We start from the raw sequence: 20,655 nt of genomic DNA, 5'->3' as shown, positions 1-20,655 counted from the left end.
TACATATATATATGTATGTATATCTACATATCCGTACCCACGACGACGGCAAACTGCGGGATCACCGCAAACTAATTGCAAAGCTTAAATGCGATACTTTTATGCATTTTAAATATTTCAATTAGTCGGCGCACAGAGTGCAGACGGCAGGCACAGGGAATGAGATTGAAAACTGAAGACTGAAAACCGAAATGGTAATGGAAATGGAAACGAATGCCCGCCAAGCCGCTGAAATGGCAGAAAGAAAGTGCAAAAAGCGTGGGGCGCCAGTGAATAAAGTAAAAAGTGTTTACACGATCGCAAAAGCGAGGTCCGTTTGCTTAACCCCTTGCCGAGTGAATATTGGCAAATTTATGAACTTTAAGCTGCATTTATGCGTGCGGCTTATAAGCTATAAAGGTAACTTAGTGCCAACAATGTCATAAAGGCCGCTGTCACATAAACAACCACAACAACAATGGCCAGTCGGCCAGTTGGCCAGTCCGGCGGAATCAATATATGAATTTATATGCAAAAGCCAAAAAAGCGTAGCATCGCCAAAAGCGAAAACAAAATTAATAATCACAAGAATTTCACTTTTCACGCAACGACAGCAACAGCAGCAGCAGCAGCGGCAACAACATCATCATCATTGGCAACGTCTGCCTTGTCACCCACAAATAAACCGAAGCCACACCGATCCTAACTCGGCTAAGTGAGGTTTGAATACTCTTTCAAAGTATTTACAACGATTGCTTCGGTTACTAATTCAATTGAATGCACTTTAACCATTTAAAACACACACAGTTGGTTTTATACTTTAAAATAAGCGTTTTTTGATTGATAAAATGAGATTTACATATTGGATTATTCATAAACTATATATTTTAAAGGTTCAGTTTCATAAAATAATATTTAATAATGTGCGAAGAGTTTGGTATCCTATGAACCTATGAACTTCTCAACATCCATTGAAAGCCATAAAAAGCATACCCCTTTCGAGGGTATGAACAGCTGGGGCCAAGTGAAGCGCTGGGAATACAGTTGCATAAATTTATTGAAATTTGCATTTCGGTATTCGACGTTTTTTGCGGCTGATGTTGCTGCTGCCCCGCTGCTGCTGTTGCTGCTGCTGCATTTTCTGCACTGCCGAGGTTTGGCCTATAAAAAATATGGCATCGATTGATCGCAACGCAAGATATTTCAATTAGCGTAAATACATTTTTGTCGTTGTTGGAAGAGGAAAATCAGACGGAGGGACGGACGGACGGGCAGACGGATGGTTGGGGACACGCACAGCGCTCCATGAAAGAGAAATCGATGATGTTCGGAAACGGACAGACGACCCAATCGACCCAGTCGGAGATACATTTTCGTGCTGTCCGATGCGTAGATTAACTTATGGTCGTGCCGCTGTTAATAATGGCCACTGATAACGAGCCCGCGATCTATGCAAATTTCCCTACTCGTTAGTCAGAGACAAATATAGGCAGGCACTCGATTGGGAATAGGAGCGTGTGGGAGGTGGGTACGTCAGAGATTTCTTCCCAGGATCGCTAGGTTTCTTTTACATATATAAGTATCTCAAATTGGCATCCAGGCGAACACAATATAGTCGTAGGTCGAGGATACAGGTGCGGCATAAGGGCTTAACTAGGGATCTTCTGGCGTAATGGTCACGTGCATCTGCTTCACACCTCGCAGGATCACTATATCAAGGTTTTTACTATTATCGGCCAGGGCGTCGTAGACATCCGATGAGTTCTTGATCTCCTTCTTGTTTATGTGGGTCACTATGTCTCCGGGTTGCAGCCCACCACTAAAAGGGAGGCAGAATATGATAATGGATTGATGTATTAACTACTTTGGTGTTGACCCACCTGTGCGCCGGCGACCCAACGATAACCTTCCACACGAGCACGCCGTGCGTTAGGTGGCTGGGCATGTTTTGACTTCGTGACTTGAGCTCGAAGAGTATATCCGGTGTGAGCGTCAGCATGGTGATGCCCATGTACCGCTTCACCGGATAGCCCGTCTTGTAGGCCGAGCCCTTCTTTCGTTTCTCGGCCGCCCGCTCCAGAAACACCTTTACATAGTCAATTGGGATTGCAAAGCTAATGCCAGCCGTCACCTTCATCGAGTTAACTCCAATGGCCTCGCCATCCAGATTGACCAAGGGTCCGCCGGAGTTGCCAAACGTAATCGCAGCATCCGTTTGCAGATAGTTGATGTCCCTGTTGCGAAGGCCAAGTTCTTGGGATGCACGCTGCGTGGAACTGATTACTCCAGCGGTCACCGTATTGCTTAGGGCCAGCGGACTGCCCAGGGCCACAACCCACTCGCCGGATCGCAGGGTACTGCTCTTGCCTAGCCGCATCACCGAAAGATTGTTCACCTGTAGGATGTCAATATTCAGATATATGTATATATAAGTTGCGCTGCTTAGAAATTCAACTGCAGGCTTACCTGTATGCGCAAAGTCGCCAGATCGGATGTCTGATCCACGTCCTCGATGGTGGCGGGAAAAGTCCTGCCGTCGGAAAGCCTCACCTGTACCATTGTGTGGGGTTTGTTGATCACCACATGAGCGTTGGTCAGGATGAGACCGTTCTGCTCAATGATGAAGCCGGAGCCATTCGATGCGGTGATCGGCTGGCCACTGAAGTAGTCAAAGTGGCGGGTGTCCTTGATCTCAATGTAGACCACCGAATCCGCACAACCTGCCACCACATCGGCTATAAAGTTGAAGTCCCGCCGACGACCTGTCATCTTGGAAGCGGCGATCGTTGGCGTAAAGTCCTCCCGCTTAATGACCGCCGCACTGACCGCGGCGCCCAGGGAGAAGGGCACAAAGAAACGAACCAATCGCCTCCAGCCTTTTCCTTTTTGTTCACCATTTTGCTGATCTTGCCCACTGTTACCATTGCTGTTTGGATCGCCGCCTTTGATCGCTAGTTGGCTGCTCCTCCGGTTGGCTGCGTGGCTGTGGAACACCGGAGATGCAATGCAGCGTTTGAAGATCACTTCCAAGCGGTGGGAACCGCGCAAAGCCATGGGTTTCTGTGATTACTCGTAGTTTGTTATTGTTATTTAATTTCTCACTTCTCAGCTGGCAGCTGATTTCAATTTGGCACTCTGCCACAAAAGCTGCCTGCTGCGACACCCTCGACTACCGATAGGCGATAGGCAATGCAAACAGCTGTTGGCCGCGATGCTTCTTCTTCGCATCAGGGGTGGCTAATCGTCTGCTTATCACGGGAATTTGGCTATTGAACATTTGGCTATAATTCAAAGGGCTTTTAAAATTTCAGCTGCTCTCATAGTATTACTTTTAAAAAGCCTGCTATTTTGCAAATGGCAATTTGATTAAGTCATATATTTAATATTGATGTTCAGCTTACGGTCAGTAATACGTTTTTTTTAGCTACTTAGCTATAAAGAGACTTCAGCCAGAAAATAAGCGACAGCAATGTCATCAGCTGTTGCTGCTGCTTGTTCTTCCTCCCACCAACACATTTCGCTTTGCATAACAGTTTGAATCAATTGTTTAGTTGGAATAAATCAATTAAAATGTCCAAGGCAGCGGGTAAGCTGAAATCCCTGAAGAAGACGGTGGAACGTGTGACGCACACGAGCAAACTGAAGACGAATATACCAGCGGGAATGGCTGCTGCAGGTCCTCCACTGGGACCGATGTTGGGACAGGTGAGTTAGCCGGCTTTAAAATTCACAAATTTATAATTTCATAATCGCACACTTTACCGCACGCAGAGAGCGATTAATATTGCCGCCTTTTGCAAGGACTTCAATGCCAAGACCGCGGAAATGAAAGAGGGCGTGCCACTGCCTTGCAGGATCTCTGTAAACAGCGATCGCAGCTACGACTTGGTCATCCACCATCCGCCGGCCACATTTTTCCTGAAGCAAGCGGCGGGCATACAACGGGGCACCATGACTCCTGGCAAGGAGGTAGCCGGCATGATCACCCTCAAGCATTTGTACGAGATTGCAGCCATCAAGATTCAGGACCCGCCCAATGCACTTCTTACCATGCAGGTTGGTATTCCAAAAAAATGTTGAGATATAACACCAACATAAATGTATTTCTTGTCTCTTAGCAAATGTGTGAGATGCTCATCAGCATTGCCCGGACCTGTGGGATCAAAGTGGTCAGGGAAATAGATCCGGCGGCCTATGGCGAGTTCCTGGAGGAGCGCAAGATAATTGTGGAGCAGCAACGGCGCGAGTTGCAGGAGAAGCGGGAAGCAAAGATGTTGCGCACAGGCTAGGTTTGCATATTTGCACTGTGCTTTTAATTGTTTAAAATACATTTATACTTAAAGCGTAAGTCTTATTCTATACCAATGCGTTTGCGGTCCTTGGCGGCGTTCTTCTTGCGTCGCTTCTCCATGTGCTTGTTGAGTTTTCCGGTGTTTTTCAGCTTCTCGAATTGGGCCACTAGTTCCTTAGCTCGTCGCTCCTCTGTGGGGGATAAAACAAAATTAAAACTTAAAATTTCTGGCGTTGAGAAACGTACTCTTTGTCAGATAATGGGGCTGTTGTCCAAGATTGTGTTTCTTCTGAATGACAGAGCGCTCCTTTTTAAGTTGCTTCTGTTTGGTGTGCCACTTCTTGTCCTCCACATTTTTATTGATAAGTCGCTGCATGGTGTCCTTTATATCGTGCTTCTCTGCCTCATCCTCCACCTCGTCCAGTTTCTTCTTCAGCTGGCCAACTTCCTTTGCTCGAATTTGGGACACAAATTGGTAGTTTTTCTTGAAGGTTTCTGCACTATATGCTCCTGATTTCTCGTCAAATCTTGGATCTCGAAGTTCCACATTTTTCTTGCGCTCCACTCGGTGCTCCGCGCCCAGAAATGGCACCTGCCGCCTGGTGGTCATTTCACGAGGTCTGTTTTTGTTCAGGCGCTTAAGGTCGGTTTTGGTCTTAGGTCTTTGGGGTCTGGAACTCTTGCCACCGAGAACAGCCTCTTTGTATACCTTGGCGCCTAGCTCCTCTTTTAGTTTCATTATCTCCTCGAAGGACATTCCTTTGAGATCTTCACGAATTGCATTCTAAAAGGAAGTTCTTATATTTGTAAACCATATCCCTGTATAGTTGTGTTACTTATACCTGAGTTTCGTCGTCGTTGCTTTCCTCGTGCTCAGAAGCCGAAGAGGATTCACTGGGAGAGGACATAATTGTTTTAGTTTCGTTCCAAAACGTTATTTATTTACTTTTTAAGAAATTCACGTGTGATTGTTTGGGTTTTAAGCAGCTGACTTGGGCCTGATAACGATACGTAACGATAGACGCTGCGCCATACGTTAGTCAACACTGAACTTAGTAAGCCGCCTTATTTGAATTTATGCTAAACCTAAGAAGCATTAAATCTTGACATGAATCTTAATGAATTTAGGAGTAAGCTACTTTTTCCCACTATTTAGTAATATAAATTTACCCATTTTAATAAAGAAACCGTTTTTAGAGTAATTCCCAATGGTGTGATTTATTTTTGATTTAATTGCAAGTCTTACATAGTAAGGTAAACAAACGTGAATAATTTTTTAATCTTTGGGGAACAAAAAGAAGCAACAAAATGTTCAGGAAATATACACAATTAATACAATTGTCACAACAAAATCCAGGAATAGTTTTAAATCGGCTCGTAAAGTTGTCTGGATTTTGATTTTTAGGCGAGCGGCAGAGTAACTAGAAAAATAGTTGTAAAACTTTATTTTTGTTGACATTTTAATAGTCAATTTTGATTAGCACACGCAGACCAATAAAAAATTAATCGAAATGCCCTTAAACACGTTAATTCTAAGCAATTCAGTTATAGTTACATTAGTCAAATGTAAATATTTTATATAGGTTCCGTATATGTATATTTAGTTTATATTTATGCTCTACAGTATATAAGTAGTTTGCTTTGTACACGTACACACACATTTAAAGTAAACTTGATTGCAACAACTAGGAGAGTGTGGGACCGGATTATTCGTATTAACCGAGTGAATCTTGAATCAAATATCTATCGTATTTGTATCTTGCTTGTATTCGAGTTCAAAAATTGACTGCTGTGTATCTTTAAGCTAATATTTATATTTATACAATCAAACACAGTACGAAAAGTAGGAGTCCTCCATTCATCTTCAAAATCTGCCTTTTATTCTTTTCGGTTCTTCGATCGGTTCGATCACCCAATATTTGTGCTGTGCTCACAACGTGTGGGATGTGTGGGAAATATCATATAATATTGCTATAGTTTGCTACGTAAATACACATCTCTGTGCATACAAATATATTAGTATATTAGTTAGCTATAAAGTAGATTTCAAGCCGATCACAGTCGAGGACTAGTAGTGATCCCGATCCGACTTCCTGATGCCCAATGCCCGATGCCAGATGCCTGGTATGTAGCCTCAAAATTCTTAACTAGGGGTTTCGTACACATAATAGTATCTCATACGTTTGTTTTGACTAGCACGATTTGGGTTGGGGTAACTACGTACACTCTTAGCTAGTTGGTTGGATTGGATCTACTTAGTTAGTTAGTTTAGTTTCGCGGTTTTCGATCACCTAAAAGCGACAGACAGATAGTTCGATTGATAGATAGATAGATAGATAGTTAGATAGGGAGAGAGGATAGTATCCGACAAAGGTTCAACCCGGGGGCTTCGCACCTGCGGGACCGTAAATAGATCACATATTTTGACATTCACTTATGCTTAATATTGCAAGTGCATTTGCTTCTGCCTAATGCTCATCCGCTTGTATATGGGTAGTTATAGTACTTAAAACATATATCAAACATGTACATATACTCCTGCCTTCGTATTCGTCTTCGATTTCGATTCGATTTGATGGGTTTCTTGTTGATGAAAATATACTTTAGAGTTTGAAATGCTTGATGTTTCAATTAAAACACTTTATAGGTTCTATTAAGTTTGATAAACAATGCTTGTTTCTAATAAATAGTGACTTATATATTGAATGTAATGTAATAGGATAAAAGAGGATAAAGTATTCATTTCCATGTTTAGCAGGGACTTTAATTTACTGTACTGACATTTAAAGCAAATGTTATTTTATTGAACGGTGTAGTTTCACAAACAAAAACATTCAAACCAAACGAAATCGAGTACCAAATCCTGTAATGGATACAGGTGGGGAGCACAACAAGTTTTTTTTGTGAGTTCTCCAAACTCCAAAATCCAATTAGAAGTCGGTCATCCCCCCTCCGCACTTGTGGTCAGTTTCACTGCCAGTGGTGCTGGAGGGAGTCGCCATATTCTAATTGGACGGCTTTCGTCATAACAACGCGCACAGTTTGGATCGCTTTTTGGACTTGTCCACCATCTGCCCGCCGGCGGATGAAGTGGAGGAGGAGGCGGACATGCGGCCCATGCTCCCGGATGCCTGCGGTTGCGAAGGACTCGTGGGACTCTTGTCGTCCATATCCTCGCTGACATGGGATTCTAGGAGCTTCAGCGAGGTCTTCGGCTTTGAGCCGTCCATGCTGTTGTAAAGAGTCTTCGATAGCTTGGATCGCACTGCCTTGCCCAGGGCTCCGGTCTTCTTCATGCTCAATCTGGAGCCACTTCGCTGGTGCTCCGGCGTGTGGCTATCCTCGCTGCCATGCTGGGATTGCTGATTGCAATTGAGCGTGGTCACCGTGAACTCGATGTCCTTGATCTCCTCATCCGCACAGGCGGCAAACTCCTCCACGGGCTTGTCAATTGTATCGTGATCGATCCAGGTCAGGCCCATTTCCACTTTTTCCGCCAGATCCTGCCAATTGCGTCGGTTCTCCAAGGTTCCTTCATAGAGGGGAGTGATCCAGGGGAAGGTGTCGCAAAGCACTCTGTAGAGGGGCAGACAGATCACGTCGATAAAGCCCACCTGCATTTTGGGCAGCTCGTCCTTGCGCTCCCTATGATGTGATAAAGCCATTAAAGAACACCTCATTGGGATCATACTCGTCAGTTACCTGTCCATCATGGCCACTGGTTGGGTGTTGAGCTGCAACTTCTCGAGGTCTCCCTGGTCGAAGAACTCATCGGCCACCAACTTGGCCACCTTGTGCTGGACCTCCCATGGTTTGGCAATGGCACTCACATCGCAGGCAGTCATCATCATGCCACAAAGTACTAAAATCAATTGAAATTAGGTGTTTTGTCATAAGAAATATGGGAATAAATCTTTAAACTCGGCATGACTTCAAAGAAAGCTTAAAACAATTGTTTATACTGGAAGTAGCAGTTATTTGGACTCACGATCTTTCTTCTCCTCGCCCTGCCAATCGAATTCCCCATTTTCCACCAACTCCAGGAAAGCGTTCCTCTTCTTGAAATACATGGCCAGATCGGTGGACAGAATGGCGCTTTCCACGGTCTTCATGACCGAACGATAGTCCTCAGGTGACAAGGCCTATGAAATAAAGCAAACATTATAGTTCGCATTAGTCAATAGTTAACATATTAAAAACCTAACAAATTCCATTTCTAAGTTATTAAGAAAACATCTGTGCCCATGACGTCACAGTAGTAGTAGACATGTGCTTCAACTTAAATAAATGTACCCCCTATCGGAGTCAAGGTGGAGTCAGTTCGCAGATATTTTGTTAAGCAAACAATTTGGCGATTTGGCGGTCGCTAGACAATCTTGGTTTTACTATAAAAGAGATATTTTATCAGCAGAAGGCATATCAGTTCTCAATCGAAGCATCCAACATGAAGTTGTTCCTTGTTCTCTTCGTCCTTTCGATGGTTTTGTGTGTGGCTCAAGTTAGAGCTGCCGACACCACTACAAGTACGGAGTCAAGCACTAGCACCACCTCCACCACGGAATCCACCACCTCCACCACAACCACCACCACAGAAGCCACCTCATCATCTGATACCGCAAACAAGAAGAAAGTGTATCTCAGCAACCTGAAGTACTCGATCAAAAGGAAAGTCAAGGTTGGATCCTCTACCAGTTCCTCGTCCAAATCCAAGAGTTCCAGCGCCAAGTCTCGCAAGGCCCGCCTAAATGCCGCCAAACGCGCCAAGAATGCCGCCAACCGAAAACTCAACAAGAAGTCCAAGAACCAAAATGTACGCGTTATCCGTGGTTAGAGTAGCCACAGTTTTATTTTAGAGAATAAATGGTTGAAATTTATACATAAATCATAATACTACTAATCATATACTACTTGACTCTGTAATCAACGCTTTAAAATGCTATGCGCTTACCTGAAAAATATTATTTCCCTCCGAATTGAGAATCATTACGCACTGATCGAAGTGATGGTGCTCCATCGTGCTAGTAGTGTACAAAATGGCCAGCGGGGACTCAGTTTTGGTCTGGAACGCATTGTTGGTGCCACGATGATCTAAGTCGTGGCACAAACAGGCCACCAGCAGACCCAGAATCTCCAGATCCGTCATAAAGCGCTCCATCTTGCCGGTTTTCAGCATGGCGAACATCGTTTGGGCCACGTTGAGAGCGTGCCTCCAATTGTGGTATTTCACAGGCCGATAATTCTTGCGAACACTTAAAACCCAACGGCAAAGGACCTACAAATATAATAGGATAAAAAGAAATGGATTTTTTGCTTAAAGAATACTAAATCAATAACTTGTTTATTTAAAGAAATTGACTTACATCATATGGTATCTGAAACTGTGATACCAAATTGCACTGCATAAACATGCGCAGCACTGCGCGACAGGTGTCATCGTCGACCAGCTCAAAGTCTGAAATTAAATATTTAGAATTTAATATTAAAGAATATTTAAATAATCACTCACCCGTAAAGGTGAAGCTGTACAGGTTGTAGGACTCCGCCTCGGCAATCGCGTCCTGGGTGAGCTTCTCCGTCTGATCCTGGCTGGCGGTGGCATGGTAACTGAGGCACTCGAGGGCCACCTTCTGCTTGGCCATCAACTTGCAGGCGTTCTCGTACATCTGGGTGTTGTGAATGCCCAGGCCGCAGAAGATGGCAAATGCCTCGAAAATTGAGGCATCTGACTCGGTGAAGGGAACTCCGTTGGCCTGGTTAAGATTCATAATAAGTAAGTAAGTATCATGAGCTTAGCAAGTAAATATAATCACCTTGTTGATAAGTTGGGCAACGCCGATGACCTTCTTCTGCGCATTCATAATGGGCATGCAGAGGATGGCCTGAGTGCTGTCTATTTCGTCCTCGGCCCGAATCTGATTGTGATCCCTGACCCACTCGATGACATCGCAGATGTTGACCGTCTGCCCGGTGGTGGCCACAAACTGAGCAATCTGCGCCAGCGTCGAGGAGCTCAACTCGCTGACAGATGGCCTCGATACATTGGCAGCCTGATACTCTCCACCGAGTTCGAAGAGCACGGTGAAACGATTGCGCATTTTCTGTCCGATCAGTTGAAGGCGAGGGTATCAAAAACCAGAATCAATGATTTGGAAGCGAGTCAAGCGGCGTCAGGTGGACTTACCTTCTCCTCGAAGCTATCGGCGGACTTGATGGCGCGGGTGGCTGGCTGATTGGGCTTCTCAATTATCTTCTCCAAATGGCTCTGCGGTGAGAGGGGCGAGAGGAAGGGCAGGGGGTACATTAAGTGGCTGCCACTAATGGAGCTCGTAACGGTTTTCCCCCAAGCCGCCAACTTGTTGATAAATTGCATTGCACCATTGCATTGCGCGCGCAATCCCACCCAATACGTAGAAAAAACAATACATCGCTTTTTGGGTTTGAATGGAAAAATAAATAAAATGTAGCTCCCTTCATAATTTTTTACATTGTGCATTAGATTTGAGTTTCCCAATCGATCATGTTTGGTCATTTGTATTATTATAATAAAGTTATTAATAAGTTGTAACTTTGGCTTTAGTAGCCATTGTGTATAGTTACTTTCCCTACTATTATTTTATTATTTTAAAATACTTGTTGTTTACTTTTCTTTCAGTGCATCAGAGGTCGCACACAGTCGCACTCCCCCACCCCCCTCCGGCCACCCGAGCATAATTAAGCTGACATGTTGCACATGACGGGCATGTCAGCCAAGTTTTCAGAGTCCGTCCGGCGCAGCTCGACCGTTCTTGCCCCAGTGGGCCAGTTGAGCTTTATGGGCTAATAAATTGTCCATTACACTTACATGCATTTGCATTATCAGCCGGCAGCAGATAATGGCTAATTTGGCCCTGGCAATTTCCCGAATTAAACAATCATCGAAGTCAACAATATTTAATTTGGCACATCGAAATATCTGGCACATATCCAATTAATAGCAGTTGCCGTGCGAAATTAAGAGCTTTTATTTAGGTCAAACAAAAGGCATTCAATTTCATATGCAAGGCCTTTATTTTTCCACCGCTGGCTGTAGATTAATGCAGCATGCAGTAATTTAATGATATGCATTCATCAAATTGGCCAAGCAAAATATCTCTGATGCATGCATGTACCAGGGGGCAGGACATCTGTTTCACTCCTCTTAGCAATTTCATTTACAATTTTAATGCATTATTCCTGAAGGAATATCCTCCGGCATTATTCATACGCCCTGGTGGCCAAGGCGGAATATGTAAAACAATTGAACACGTGTCCTTCGTTCGCTGTAATGTGTATCTCGATAAATTTACCCAAAAGCAAGATTCGAATGAATAATTACTTGCTCGAAAACAATGAAGGAATGCATTTAAGTTAAATGAATTCATTTCAAGGCATTTCCATTGAGGGGCTTAAATAATTTCCAATGAATACGTTCCCTATAATTATCAAATATAATATACAAAAAGTTCTGTAATTAAATAACCATTAACTGCTTCTAAAATACTTGCTTTATTGCCTGAAAATGATTCCTCTTAGTGATTAGCCCTATACGTAAGTTCACACAATCCCACTGAGTTATTATTATAAGTTTTATTATATAATATATTATATTATATTATATAATATGGTATGTCTATATTGCTGATTTTTAATGTGTTCGATTTGAGAATTGTTATTAAGGTAAGGCACGTCTTTCTCTTCGTTAGATTAGCTGGGATGGTCAGTCATTCTGCGTGACCATTCCTACTCCTATAATAACCCAGCTAATTGTTGATACATCAGAGACTTTCTTTTTATTTAAAGTGTTTTCCATTGTAAGGGCGCTCATACCAGCGATTACATGTAATACTTCGTTGCCAGCAACATGGATCTTTGGCATTAAAAAACGTAGCAACATTCGTGTGCATCCGCAAGCTATGTTTCTGCAACATGAAACAGCAATATGCTGCGGGCTTAATGCGCTTCGAAAGAGCGGTGGATGAGTAAGTGGAGAAAATAGATCGAGGGAATGGAGGGAAAATAATTCGCGCCTCTCCTGATCAGAAAAGCGGAGCGGTAGAATCCCGGCTCAAAATCATGAAATTCGAAGTGAATTTGATAACAAGTGATTAAGGTAATGCTTGTTATTGGCTTATACAGAACACAGTTGAACACTTTTCTTCGTCACTTGCTAGTGGCTAGCAGAGGGTAAACTGGCTGGTGCCCACTAACGTTGTTTCTTACACAACTTTCTTACAACTTTATGAAAACCTGTCCGCAGATTAGTTACATTACATTAAATTACATTGCAATTATAATAATTATAATAATTTAAAAACAAGTCAATTTAATTAAAGTCAGGCAATCAGCGAAACTTCGGCTCAGTCTGGGACATTATTTTACAAACCCCCAAGGACATTTTACCACCGAGCTGTCAGAATTTCACGCGATGCCTGACACTTGGTTATTGCTGAATTCCAGCCACGTGGAGACGCCCACCATTATTCCCCAAAAAAAAAGAAAAAAACTTTATAAATTGAACATTTTCAGTTCCTTTGGGTTGACGAACACACAAACAAAAAAGTCACGCGGTGCCGTTTAAAAAATGTAAATTAAACTGTGAAGGACATGAGGTGGTGTCCGCAGGATTTAGCTTTATTATTTATGCAGCATATTTGGGAAGAACTCGGCAATCACCAACAAATTTGCTTGGACACACTTGCGTGGTCTGAGAAAAGTCGGTCAATTAATTTGAATATCAATATCGGTGCAAACGACGTAGGGCGCAGACAGTGGGTAGTTTTATATAATATACATATATGCAAATTATGAAGTAGTTTTTTATTATTTTACAATTGATCCCATTCCATTTATTATGCCTGCCTTTAATGATTTCATATCATATAACCTAGCTATTAACCTATATAATAACAAGAAAATTAATAGAATAATTGAGTAATTACGCACCACGTCTATATAAAGCCCAACCATATCTCCGATACGGATCAGTCAAGAAAACCAGTCTATAGCGAACATATTTCCTCAAAGTGATAGTGTTAGTATGCTAACAATAAATTTATTACTGGTGGCCGGAGCTCTTTTTTGGATATATTTCTTATGGAGTCGCCGAAGGCTATATCTGCTTATGCTGAGGATGCCCGGACCCATAGGACTGCCCATTCTTGGAAGTTCCCTCGAAAATATCATCACCTATAAACGTAAATTTAATTGTTAAACCAAAAAACAAATGTAGTTATTGGCAAATATGGAATTAATTGAATCAACTTCAAATAGGTAAACTAAGCTTTCGAACAAAGTATTTGAATAAGTACGGCTCGACCATTTTGACGTGGATGGGTCCTGTGCCATTTATAGTGACACGCGATCCGAAGATTGTGGAGGATATCTTCTCGTCCCCTGATTGCCACAATAAGAGCCAGCATATTGTGAATGCGATAACCTCCTGCATGGGAAATGGATTGTTGGGAAAACAAGGTACTCAAACTGCATTTTTATAAGATAATTAAATTTAAATTCAATCACCCAACAGATCCTGATTGGATTGATCGCCGCAGGCACTTTAATCCGGCGTTCAAACACGATCTTCTGCTAAGCTTCTTTCACATTTTCGACACCGAGACCAAAATTCTAATGAATGTTCTGGACACTTATGTCAACCAGGGCGAAACAGATGTGGTTCCAGAGATGCTCAAATGGTCCTTCAGAATAGCCGCTCGTAAGCCATCTACTCAGGGTGTTGTTTGAAAAACTGTTCTGATTATGGATTCTTTTCACAGAAACCACAATGGGTTCTGAAGTTAAGCATGATGAGCACTTCAAAAATGGCAGCCTCGTGGAATGCTTCGAATCGTAAGAGACACTTTAATCATAAATCAAACCCTATTTCGTTTACTTGTAGTAAATGACGACAATTATATTTCTTTTAACGTTGACAGGCTCATATGTCATTCTACTCTCAATATATTAATGCCCTTGGTTCAAAACAAGATCATTTCGAAACTATGCAGCTATGATAAACTACGAGCTGATAACTTTTCTAGAATTCAAAAAATGCTGGACAACGTAAGTAAAGGAGTTCCTGAAATACTTTTATTCTAATCCCGTTCGTTCAGGTGGTTAATAAAAAGGTTAACCTGTCGCCAGAGAGTGATTCAGATCCCGAAATAAACATTGTGATTAATCGGGCAATGGAACTGTACCGCAAGGGCGACATTTCCTATATGGATGTGAAGAGCGAATGTTGTATTATGATTGCCGCCGGTTACGACACATCAGCTCTTACAGTATACCACACCCTCTTTCTCCTGGCCAATCATCCCGAGCACCAGGATGCGGTCTTTGAGGAGCTTTGTGCTGCCTTTCCCGAGACCGGAAACTTCGAAATAACATACCCGGATATGCAAAAGCTGGATTACTTGGAGCGCGTGATAAAGGAGACTCTACGCCTAATTCCTGCCATTCCCATAACAGCAAGGGAAACAAAGAGTGATGTTCGCCTCTCGAACGGAGTTCTCATTCCCAAAGGAGTCGTCATCGGCATCGACATGTTTCACACTCACAGAAATCCCGAAGTCTGGGGCCCAGACGCAGACAAATTTAGTCCCGATAACTTCTTGGCGGAAAACGTGGAGCTCAGGCACCCATATGCCTACATTCCGTTTGCGAAAGGAAAGAGAAATTGCATAGGTTGGTAGATCGCCTCCATGTTATCCAATTAATATGTAAATAAATCAACTTTAAATTTATTTCAGGGTCGAAGTATGCCATGATGTCTTCAAAGTTCGCTCTATGCAGAATACTCAGGAACTACAGGATTAGCACCAGGTTTCTCTACAAGGATCTGGTGTATGTGGACAACATGACCATGAAACTGGCTGAGTATCCTCGCCTAAAACTTCAACGACGCACTTAGGTTGCTATTCCTATTGTTATTCCTATATTTTCTATTTTCGATATATAACCTCATAATTAGAGCCATTGAATGCATAATAAATCTATTTTAATATGGATCTCTGTCTGATATGACTTACCGCCTCGCAGCAGTCGAGGTCCACTAGAAACACCGAGCACCTTTCGCATTTGAGAAGTTCCCGGGCCTCTGTCATAATTTTGGTGACCAAGCACTCCAGATTGTTCTGTTCCTCGAAGATACTGCGCGCCAGATTGAGGAGGATTTGATTACGCCGGTATTCCTGGACGGACATCTCAAAGAGCTGGGCATTTTGTATGCCAATCCCGCAAAAGGTCAGATAACGCCGAAAGATTTCTACGTCGTGCTCGTCAAACTCCATGCAGCCTACAAGGAAAACAAGAAAAGAAGTTAAAACATTTTGGAGGAGCACAAATCGTTGAAGTATCCACCATTCGTTTTGTTAATAATTTGCGCCACGCCTATGATGTCGCCCTCGTAGTTGCAAATGGGCATGCAGAGGATGGCGTTCGTCTTGTAGCCGGTCTTCAGATCGATTTCGCAGTTGAAGCGCGCATCCTTGTAGGCCTCCTTGATGTTAATCATCTGCTTTGTCTGCGCCACCATGCCCGCGATGCCGATGCCAAAGGGAATGATTATCTCCTCGGCACTGGCCCGAGTCACTGCGTCCTTGAGTGCTGCAATCAAACGAGATTCAACGTCGAGTCAATCAAGGGTGAGAACGATGTGCCAAGAAAGAATTAAAGTGGCTTTATTCCGAATTTTTACATCTTTACATCAGTTAGATTTAAAGAGGTATCAGTTGTGGCACATATGACCAATACTCGCTGTTTTAAAATGTATCCTTTTACGTTTGCTTATAGACTAGCCAAAAGGGCTTGTAAACAACCCGTGTCCTTACCCAAAAACATTTAATACATTTTTAATTCGGCTCCAATTCAAACTTAAACACGCTGAACGTTTTTGCAGTATGCCGCCCTAAAATTAGTTCAACCGTTGCAAAGCGTATTAGGACCCAGATAACGCCGTCGTGCATCTGAGTACGTATTAAATTTATAGGCAAAATATTCACTCTGCCATGCAAGAGATATAGGGACACGGCCCGGGCAGGAGCACCGAAAAAAGAGAGAATAATGTATAAATAAATAATGACAAGGCCCACGAAATCCGAGGGCAAGAAGTCAAATGTGAATTTGCATGAGCTCGCCGGTCCCGCCTCAATCATAATCTCAGAGGCCCCCACACAGCGGCTTTCTCACATGTATCCGTATCGCATCCGAAGCATTAGATGTATCTGTATCTGAGGCCAGCACCAGCCGCACCAGCAGCACCCATTTCCACCCGGCATTCCCAGCTCTAATCTTTCTCGCATTTTCCCCTCTGAATTATGTAGCGGAAGCGGTGGCTTTTACTCACGGATCTCCACCAAAGATTCATTACGAATGTAACGCACTTCTGTCTGAATACTATATGAATGTGCGTCGGCTTGTTTTTTGTGGGCGGAACCTGTGGCATCACGTTCTCGGAAATACATGATATATATCACATTTAAAGGCGACCTTTTCAGTTTTATGGGGTCTCCAAAGTTTTAATGTCCTCCTCCATTTCAGCTTAATTTCACTAATGTGTTAGCCAGCACTTTTGGCCACCCCTCGGCCGCTAATGAGCTTCAATTTGTTTACGTCCTTTCTGCGGGCCATAATCCTTTTACTATATAAGGTTACTATGTTTGAGGGTGACATTTTATCACATGAATTCTATTGAAATGAAGTCTTGTTGCAGAGCACCTTAGTATGATACCACACTTCCCAGGAAAGTATTGTTACAGAATCACAAAAGCAAACAATTGAAATGCAAAAATTTCCATCTTGATTGCCTCTTTCTATTCCGAGCTTGTTCATGTTATTTGACCCTATTCTCCCTAGTTTATCTGCCTTTTGACAGAGACCTTCAATTTATGCCCCCTGCATTTGTGAAAACCCCATTTGACTCGGCTTATGCAGCCCATTTTCCATTTCCCATTTTCATTTTTGCTTTCTTCCGCCATTGTGCAGTTGCAGTTCATTTTCCTGCATTGTTCACCTTAATTAAGGCGGGATTACCCGCTAACAAACATACACCCTTATCTGTGGCGCAACACCTACTATACATACCCAGAAGGGAGCCAGAGAATGGTCAAAGGTCATTTTGCATTTGTATTGCAGACTCACCTGTCTTTTGGGTGACATCGAATAGCTTGGCCACCAGATACTTGTTGGTGGGCGTGCCCTTGGCCAGGAACAGCGAGCCACGATCCGCGTGGGTGAGCAGTCCGACATTGACCAGAATCTTGTGGCACAGCACATCAATGTCCAGCTCATTGGCCACGTCGCGAATCAGTTCCATGAACAGCTCGCCCTCGTCCAGGTCCATCAGATGCCTCCGGCACTCCGGAAGCGAAGATGCCGAGGAGTTGGAGAGACTCCTCGGCGATTTCTGTGGGCGAAAGCGGAGGGAGAAAACACACAGCATAAAGGTTAATGGCGGGATTAGATTGCGTTTGAGAAAACAAAAAAATCCCACACTGAGCGGTAAGTCCTGTTTGTATAAAGCTAAGTAGTAATTAAGAAACTAAAAAGATTAATCACATCTGTGGTATAAAATAGAATAAATTAAATAAATGTCCTTTTTTAACTCTACTATATCATGCTGTATTCTTAAATTACTGTAATAATATTTTCTAAATTAATAAACAATTCATAAATTTTGGAGTTTGGTTTTCCTTGTAACTTGCTAGATTTCCTTGACTTGGAAGATCTGGGACATCTTTTTGCGCAGTGCATGTACGTGCCGGGTCAGTAATTGAATTCTGCTGTTTGGCATGAGAAAGCAGAATAATTCCGCTATTTAATTAGTTCGCCATATAAATAGCTATATTAACTGGCATTCTCACTAGGCGGAAGGAGCGGGGGCATTTTAAACATTCAGCATTGTATTTAAGGCAATATTAGGGCTATTGTCTCTCCGCACGTGGCACTACTCGTCGTAGTTCTGTTTTCGATTTCTGGCCATTTAACCCGAGCCCGAATTTCATTGGAAATTAACTTGGTCCGGTTCAAAGGGCGACTATTAGCAGCAGTTGGCAGTTGGCGGTGGTGGCCCCAAGCGGCTGCCCAACTTCGCCCCTCCTGTGGCAATGTGGTAATTGAATACCGAAAAAGGCCTCCATCCTTTTGGCCCCTGGTCGCCCGATCCTGTGACCTGTGACCTGCGACCTGTGCGTGCGAGTGGCCAATTAACCGAGTTGGGAGCTGCGAGCCGCGAACTGGGAGCTGATTATATTGCGTGTATTGTCCCCATCCTGGTGCCGAAAACAGGCCATCCCATTCCAGTTCCAGACAGTTCCTGCCACCCACAACACCCATTATTTTTATTGACAAATTAAAGCAATTTACTGTTGGCGCTGCCTTTTCGTGTACTAACATTTCCATGTGGCACATGACCACAAATATCAATAATTACTATGTTTAAAAATAAGTAGGCCACTTGCAGAAAACCTTTTCCATATATGTATCTGCTCCACTAACTCTAATGCTCTACTAAGTTGTCATTTCATTTGCATAAGCTAGAACCAATAGCTGACATCCTTTTTCGGATGGTCTTCTTTGCGTAATTCTTTGTTTTTCATTTTCACTTAATGATTTATATGAAAGCACTTAAATGCCATTAAAACTCGACTTAGCACCAGCTTAAGAAAAGAAAAGCTCACAAAAGACTCGGGTACGAAAAACAGAGAATAAAATAATCTCCGCCTTGTTTGGATTGAACTGGAAGTTAGAAAAACAGTTGTATTTGTGTTTCGGGCGGGAACAATGCAAATTCATTAAATAAAATGCAGACAAATAAAGGGAAATGAAAACAAAAGCGAAGCCAGTCAGAGCGTTAAGTAAATTTGAACTTCAGCCAGTGGCATTGAGTGTTCCCCTTAAAACAACAATAAAATCAACAATACGATGTTGAGCACTCGTTCTGTTTTTATTATTGTTCTTTTCCTTTTTCTGATTTTTGTATTTTGTATATTCTCCCTGCAAAAGAAAGTAAAACGTGAAAACGAAATGACTCTTAATGGGAAAACGTCCTGCATGGCATGAAAATTTCAGCACTGCACAAACGATACAAATAGGTTTAAACAACTGGGGCTAAGAACTGTCAGTTTCATGTGCGGGGATTGCAGTTTGCATTGCGTAACGTGCACTTAAATAAATTGACAATATCGACAACAAAAAGGGGCTGGCACACGTGCCGTTCACCTGCGGCCAACAAAAGCAAAAAGTCGAGGAAGAGAGAAAGTTCACTCACTAAGCCAGACAATCGCTGAAAGGACTCAAAGGTTGACTGCTTCTTGTTTTGCCCAGGACACTGGCCTAGTTCTTTTCCATTTTCCCCACCCCATACCCCATAATACCCATACATACACATACACACACAGATAAACACTCACTGATGCACTGGCTGAAAGAATTTTCCACCGACTTTTAGTTTGGATGCACAAGTGCCCAGGTGAGTGCCGATTTCCATGCTGGACTCGAGGCTCGAGCGCACTTTTTGTTTTGATATTTTGTATCCTTCTGTTTTTGCTCAACCAATTGCAGTCGAAGTGCAATTTGCAGTTCGAGTGCTGATCTAGCATAATTTAGATAGGTGGGTATTTCAGAAAGGTAAACATCGCAAAAACGCAATGCACAAGTGAGTCAGTTGCCATTGGCATCAAGTGGCTCAAAAGAGTGCAATTGGGTGCTCGACTTTTTAAGTTCATGCACTTGTCATCATGGCCATCAGAGCATTCCAAATAAACAAGAAAATAGTTCAATTATGGGTAAACGAGCTCATTAAACTCGATTGCATTCAAGAGTTACACTGAATGTTGAACATTCATACACGTATGCGTACGTTTTATTTCAAAAAGCTCAAATCAAATTTAAATGTCACGTGTTAACAAAAATATATTGTCAAACAAATTTTATTTTGAATTATTAACATTTCAGAAATCAGATGCCACTTTTTAATTTAAAGGTCGAAGCGAAATCATAATTTTAAAGTGTCGTTATTAATTTATACCCATAACGCCGCACACATGAAATTCATTTTGCGAAATATGCGAAACGAGCATTCGCCATGGAAAAAGGTCAGGCCAATATATATATCACGTTTTATTTTATGTTATTTGTCCCCGTTACAGAAAATATCAAATAAAAGTTAATTGAAAAATACTTGACGTCGACGGTAGCGATTTAAAAACCTGCCGTAGGCGAAGCTTGTCAATAAATAAGCAATAAATAAATAAATACATACATATATATATGTATACAGAATGCTTTTCGGCTGTCGATTGCAGGAGGGTATATCGGCTCGTGTAATTTCATTTTTAGTGCCTGAATTAAACATAAGCAAAAGGTCGGCA

General features: G+C 42.5%; 6 protein-coding genes across 7 annotated transcripts in view; 3 read left to right on the top strand and 3 right to left on the bottom strand.

Moving 5' to 3' along the window:
* Positions 1-795: 795 nt before the first annotated feature.
* On the bottom strand, positions 796-3,328 carry LOC122622413 (serine protease HTRA2, mitochondrial). The gene is made up of 3 exons (XM_043800826.1): positions 2,446-3,328; positions 1,860-2,374; positions 796-1,798 (listed from the first exon to the last, which is right to left on the bottom strand). Exons 1-3 carry the CDS (start codon positions 3,031-3,033, stop codon positions 1,633-1,635), a joined length of 1,269 nt encoding a protein of 422 aa, XP_043656761.1. The 5' UTR covers positions 3,034-3,328; the 3' UTR covers positions 796-1,632.
* A 129-nt stretch (positions 3,329-3,457) lies between these two features.
* Positions 3,458-4,327, top strand: LOC122622416 (39S ribosomal protein L11, mitochondrial). The gene is made up of 3 exons (XM_043800830.1): positions 3,458-3,684; positions 3,751-4,035; positions 4,098-4,327. Exons 1-3 carry the CDS (start codon positions 3,550-3,552, stop codon positions 4,266-4,268), a joined length of 591 nt encoding a protein of 196 aa, XP_043656765.1. The 5' UTR covers positions 3,458-3,549; the 3' UTR covers positions 4,269-4,327.
* Positions 4,266-6,053, bottom strand: LOC122622415 (ribosomal RNA processing protein 36 homolog). Of its 2 annotated transcripts, XM_043800829.1 has the most exons (4): positions 5,924-6,053; positions 5,113-5,164; positions 4,517-5,054; positions 4,266-4,461 (listed from the first exon to the last, which is right to left on the bottom strand). In XM_043800829.1, exons 1-4 carry the CDS (start codon positions 5,929-5,931, stop codon positions 4,331-4,333), a joined length of 729 nt encoding a protein of 242 aa, XP_043656764.1. In that variant the 5' UTR covers positions 5,932-6,053; the 3' UTR covers positions 4,266-4,330. The 2 variants fall into 2 exon arrangements, with proteins under 2 accessions (XP_043656764.1, XP_043656763.1); XM_043800828.1 differs by lacking the exon at positions 5,924-6,053 and having other exon boundaries at positions 5,113-5,270.
* A 1,221-nt stretch (positions 6,054-7,274) lies between these two features.
* LOC122622412 (cGMP-specific 3',5'-cyclic phosphodiesterase) overlaps positions 7,275-20,655 on the bottom strand; it is a 43,946-nt gene continuing 30,565 nt past the window's right edge. Inside the window, exons 3-13 of the mRNA XM_043800824.1 lie at positions 17,426-17,690; positions 15,647-15,892; positions 15,316-15,581; positions 10,452-10,532; positions 10,081-10,368; positions 9,777-10,020; positions 9,631-9,722; positions 9,219-9,542; positions 8,259-8,412; positions 7,973-8,132; positions 7,275-7,915 (exon numbers count right to left, since the gene is read on the bottom strand). Of these exons, the coding sequence (XP_043656759.1) occupies positions 7,294-7,915; positions 7,973-8,132; positions 8,259-8,412; positions 9,219-9,542; positions 9,631-9,722; positions 9,777-10,020; positions 10,081-10,368; positions 10,452-10,532; positions 15,316-15,581; positions 15,647-15,892; positions 17,426-17,690 (2,742 nt within the window). The 3' untranslated portion in view covers positions 7,275-7,293. The remainder of the gene's footprint in view (positions 7,916-7,972; positions 8,133-8,258; positions 8,413-9,218; positions 9,543-9,630; positions 9,723-9,776; positions 10,021-10,080; positions 10,369-10,451; positions 10,533-15,315; positions 15,582-15,646; positions 15,893-17,425; positions 17,691-20,655) is intronic.
* On the top strand, positions 8,545-9,101 carry LOC122622417 (bypass of stop codon protein 1). The gene has a single exon (XM_043800831.1). It carries the CDS (start codon positions 8,715-8,717, stop codon positions 9,099-9,101), a length of 387 nt encoding a protein of 128 aa, XP_043656766.1. The 5' UTR covers positions 8,545-8,714.
* On the top strand, positions 13,287-15,294 carry LOC122622414 (probable cytochrome P450 313a1). The gene is made up of 7 exons (XM_043800827.1): positions 13,287-13,482; positions 13,559-13,759; positions 13,815-14,000; positions 14,062-14,134; positions 14,221-14,347; positions 14,398-14,971; positions 15,037-15,294. The coding sequence occupies exons 1-7, from the start codon at positions 13,326-13,328 to the stop codon at positions 15,195-15,197; spliced, it is 1,479 nt and encodes a 492-aa protein (XP_043656762.1). The 5' UTR covers positions 13,287-13,325; the 3' UTR covers positions 15,198-15,294.

This window comes from Drosophila teissieri, chromosome 3R (assembly GCF_016746235.2).
Source record: "Drosophila teissieri strain GT53w chromosome 3R, Prin_Dtei_1.1, whole genome shotgun sequence".
Taxonomy (NCBI): domain Eukaryota; kingdom Metazoa; phylum Arthropoda; class Insecta; order Diptera; family Drosophilidae; genus Drosophila; species Drosophila teissieri.
The sequence above is the reverse complement of the archived record's forward strand: the minus strand, read 5'-3'. Positions and strand labels throughout refer to the sequence as shown.

Bases quoted from the DNA above. Each gene is read 5' to 3' on its own strand.
- LOC122622413 (XM_043800826.1), bottom strand. From the start codon at position 3,033: ATGGCTTTGCGCGGTTCCCACCGCTTGGAAGTGATCTTCAAACGCTGC. The intron at 2,375-2,445 runs GTAAGCCTGCAG...GACATCCTACAG, and splicing joins TGGCGACTTTGCGCATACAG to GTGAACAATCTTTCGGTGAT. The intron at 1,799-1,859 runs GTGGGTCAACAC...CCTCCCTTTTAG, and splicing joins GTTGGGTCGCCGGCGCACAG to TGGTGGGCTGCAACCCGGAG.
- LOC122622416 (XM_043800830.1), top strand. From the start codon at position 3,550: ATGTCCAAGGCAGCGGGTAAGCTGAAATCCCTGAAGAAGACGGTGGAA. The intron at 3,685-3,750 runs GTGAGTTAGCCG...TACCGCACGCAG, and splicing joins TGGGACCGATGTTGGGACAG to AGAGCGATTAATATTGCCGC. The intron at 4,036-4,097 runs GTTGGTATTCCA...CTTGTCTCTTAG, and splicing joins ATGCACTTCTTACCATGCAG to CAAATGTGTGAGATGCTCAT.
- LOC122622415 (XM_043800828.1), bottom strand. From the start codon at position 5,178: ATGTCCTCTCCCAGTGAATCCTCTTCGGCTTCTGAGCACGAGGAAAGC. The intron at 5,055-5,112 runs GTATAAGTAACA...ACTTCCTTTTAG, and splicing joins GCAACGACGACGAAACTCAG to AATGCAATTCGTGAAGATCT. The intron at 4,462-4,516 runs GTACGTTTCTCA...TATCCCCCACAG, and splicing joins GCCCCATTATCTGACAAAGA to AGGAGCGACGAGCTAAGGAA.
- LOC122622417 (XM_043800831.1), top strand. From the start codon at position 8,715: ATGAAGTTGTTCCTTGTTCTCTTCGTCCTTTCGATGGTTTTGTGTGTG.
- LOC122622414 (XM_043800827.1), top strand. From the start codon at position 13,326: ATGCTAACAATAAATTTATTACTGGTGGCCGGAGCTCTTTTTTGGATA. The intron at 14,135-14,220 runs GTAAGAGACACT...TAACGTTGACAG, and splicing joins CTCGTGGAATGCTTCGAATC to GCTCATATGTCATTCTACTC. The intron at 14,972-15,036 runs GTTGGTAGATCG...AATTTATTTCAG, and splicing joins AGGAAAGAGAAATTGCATAG to GGTCGAAGTATGCCATGATG.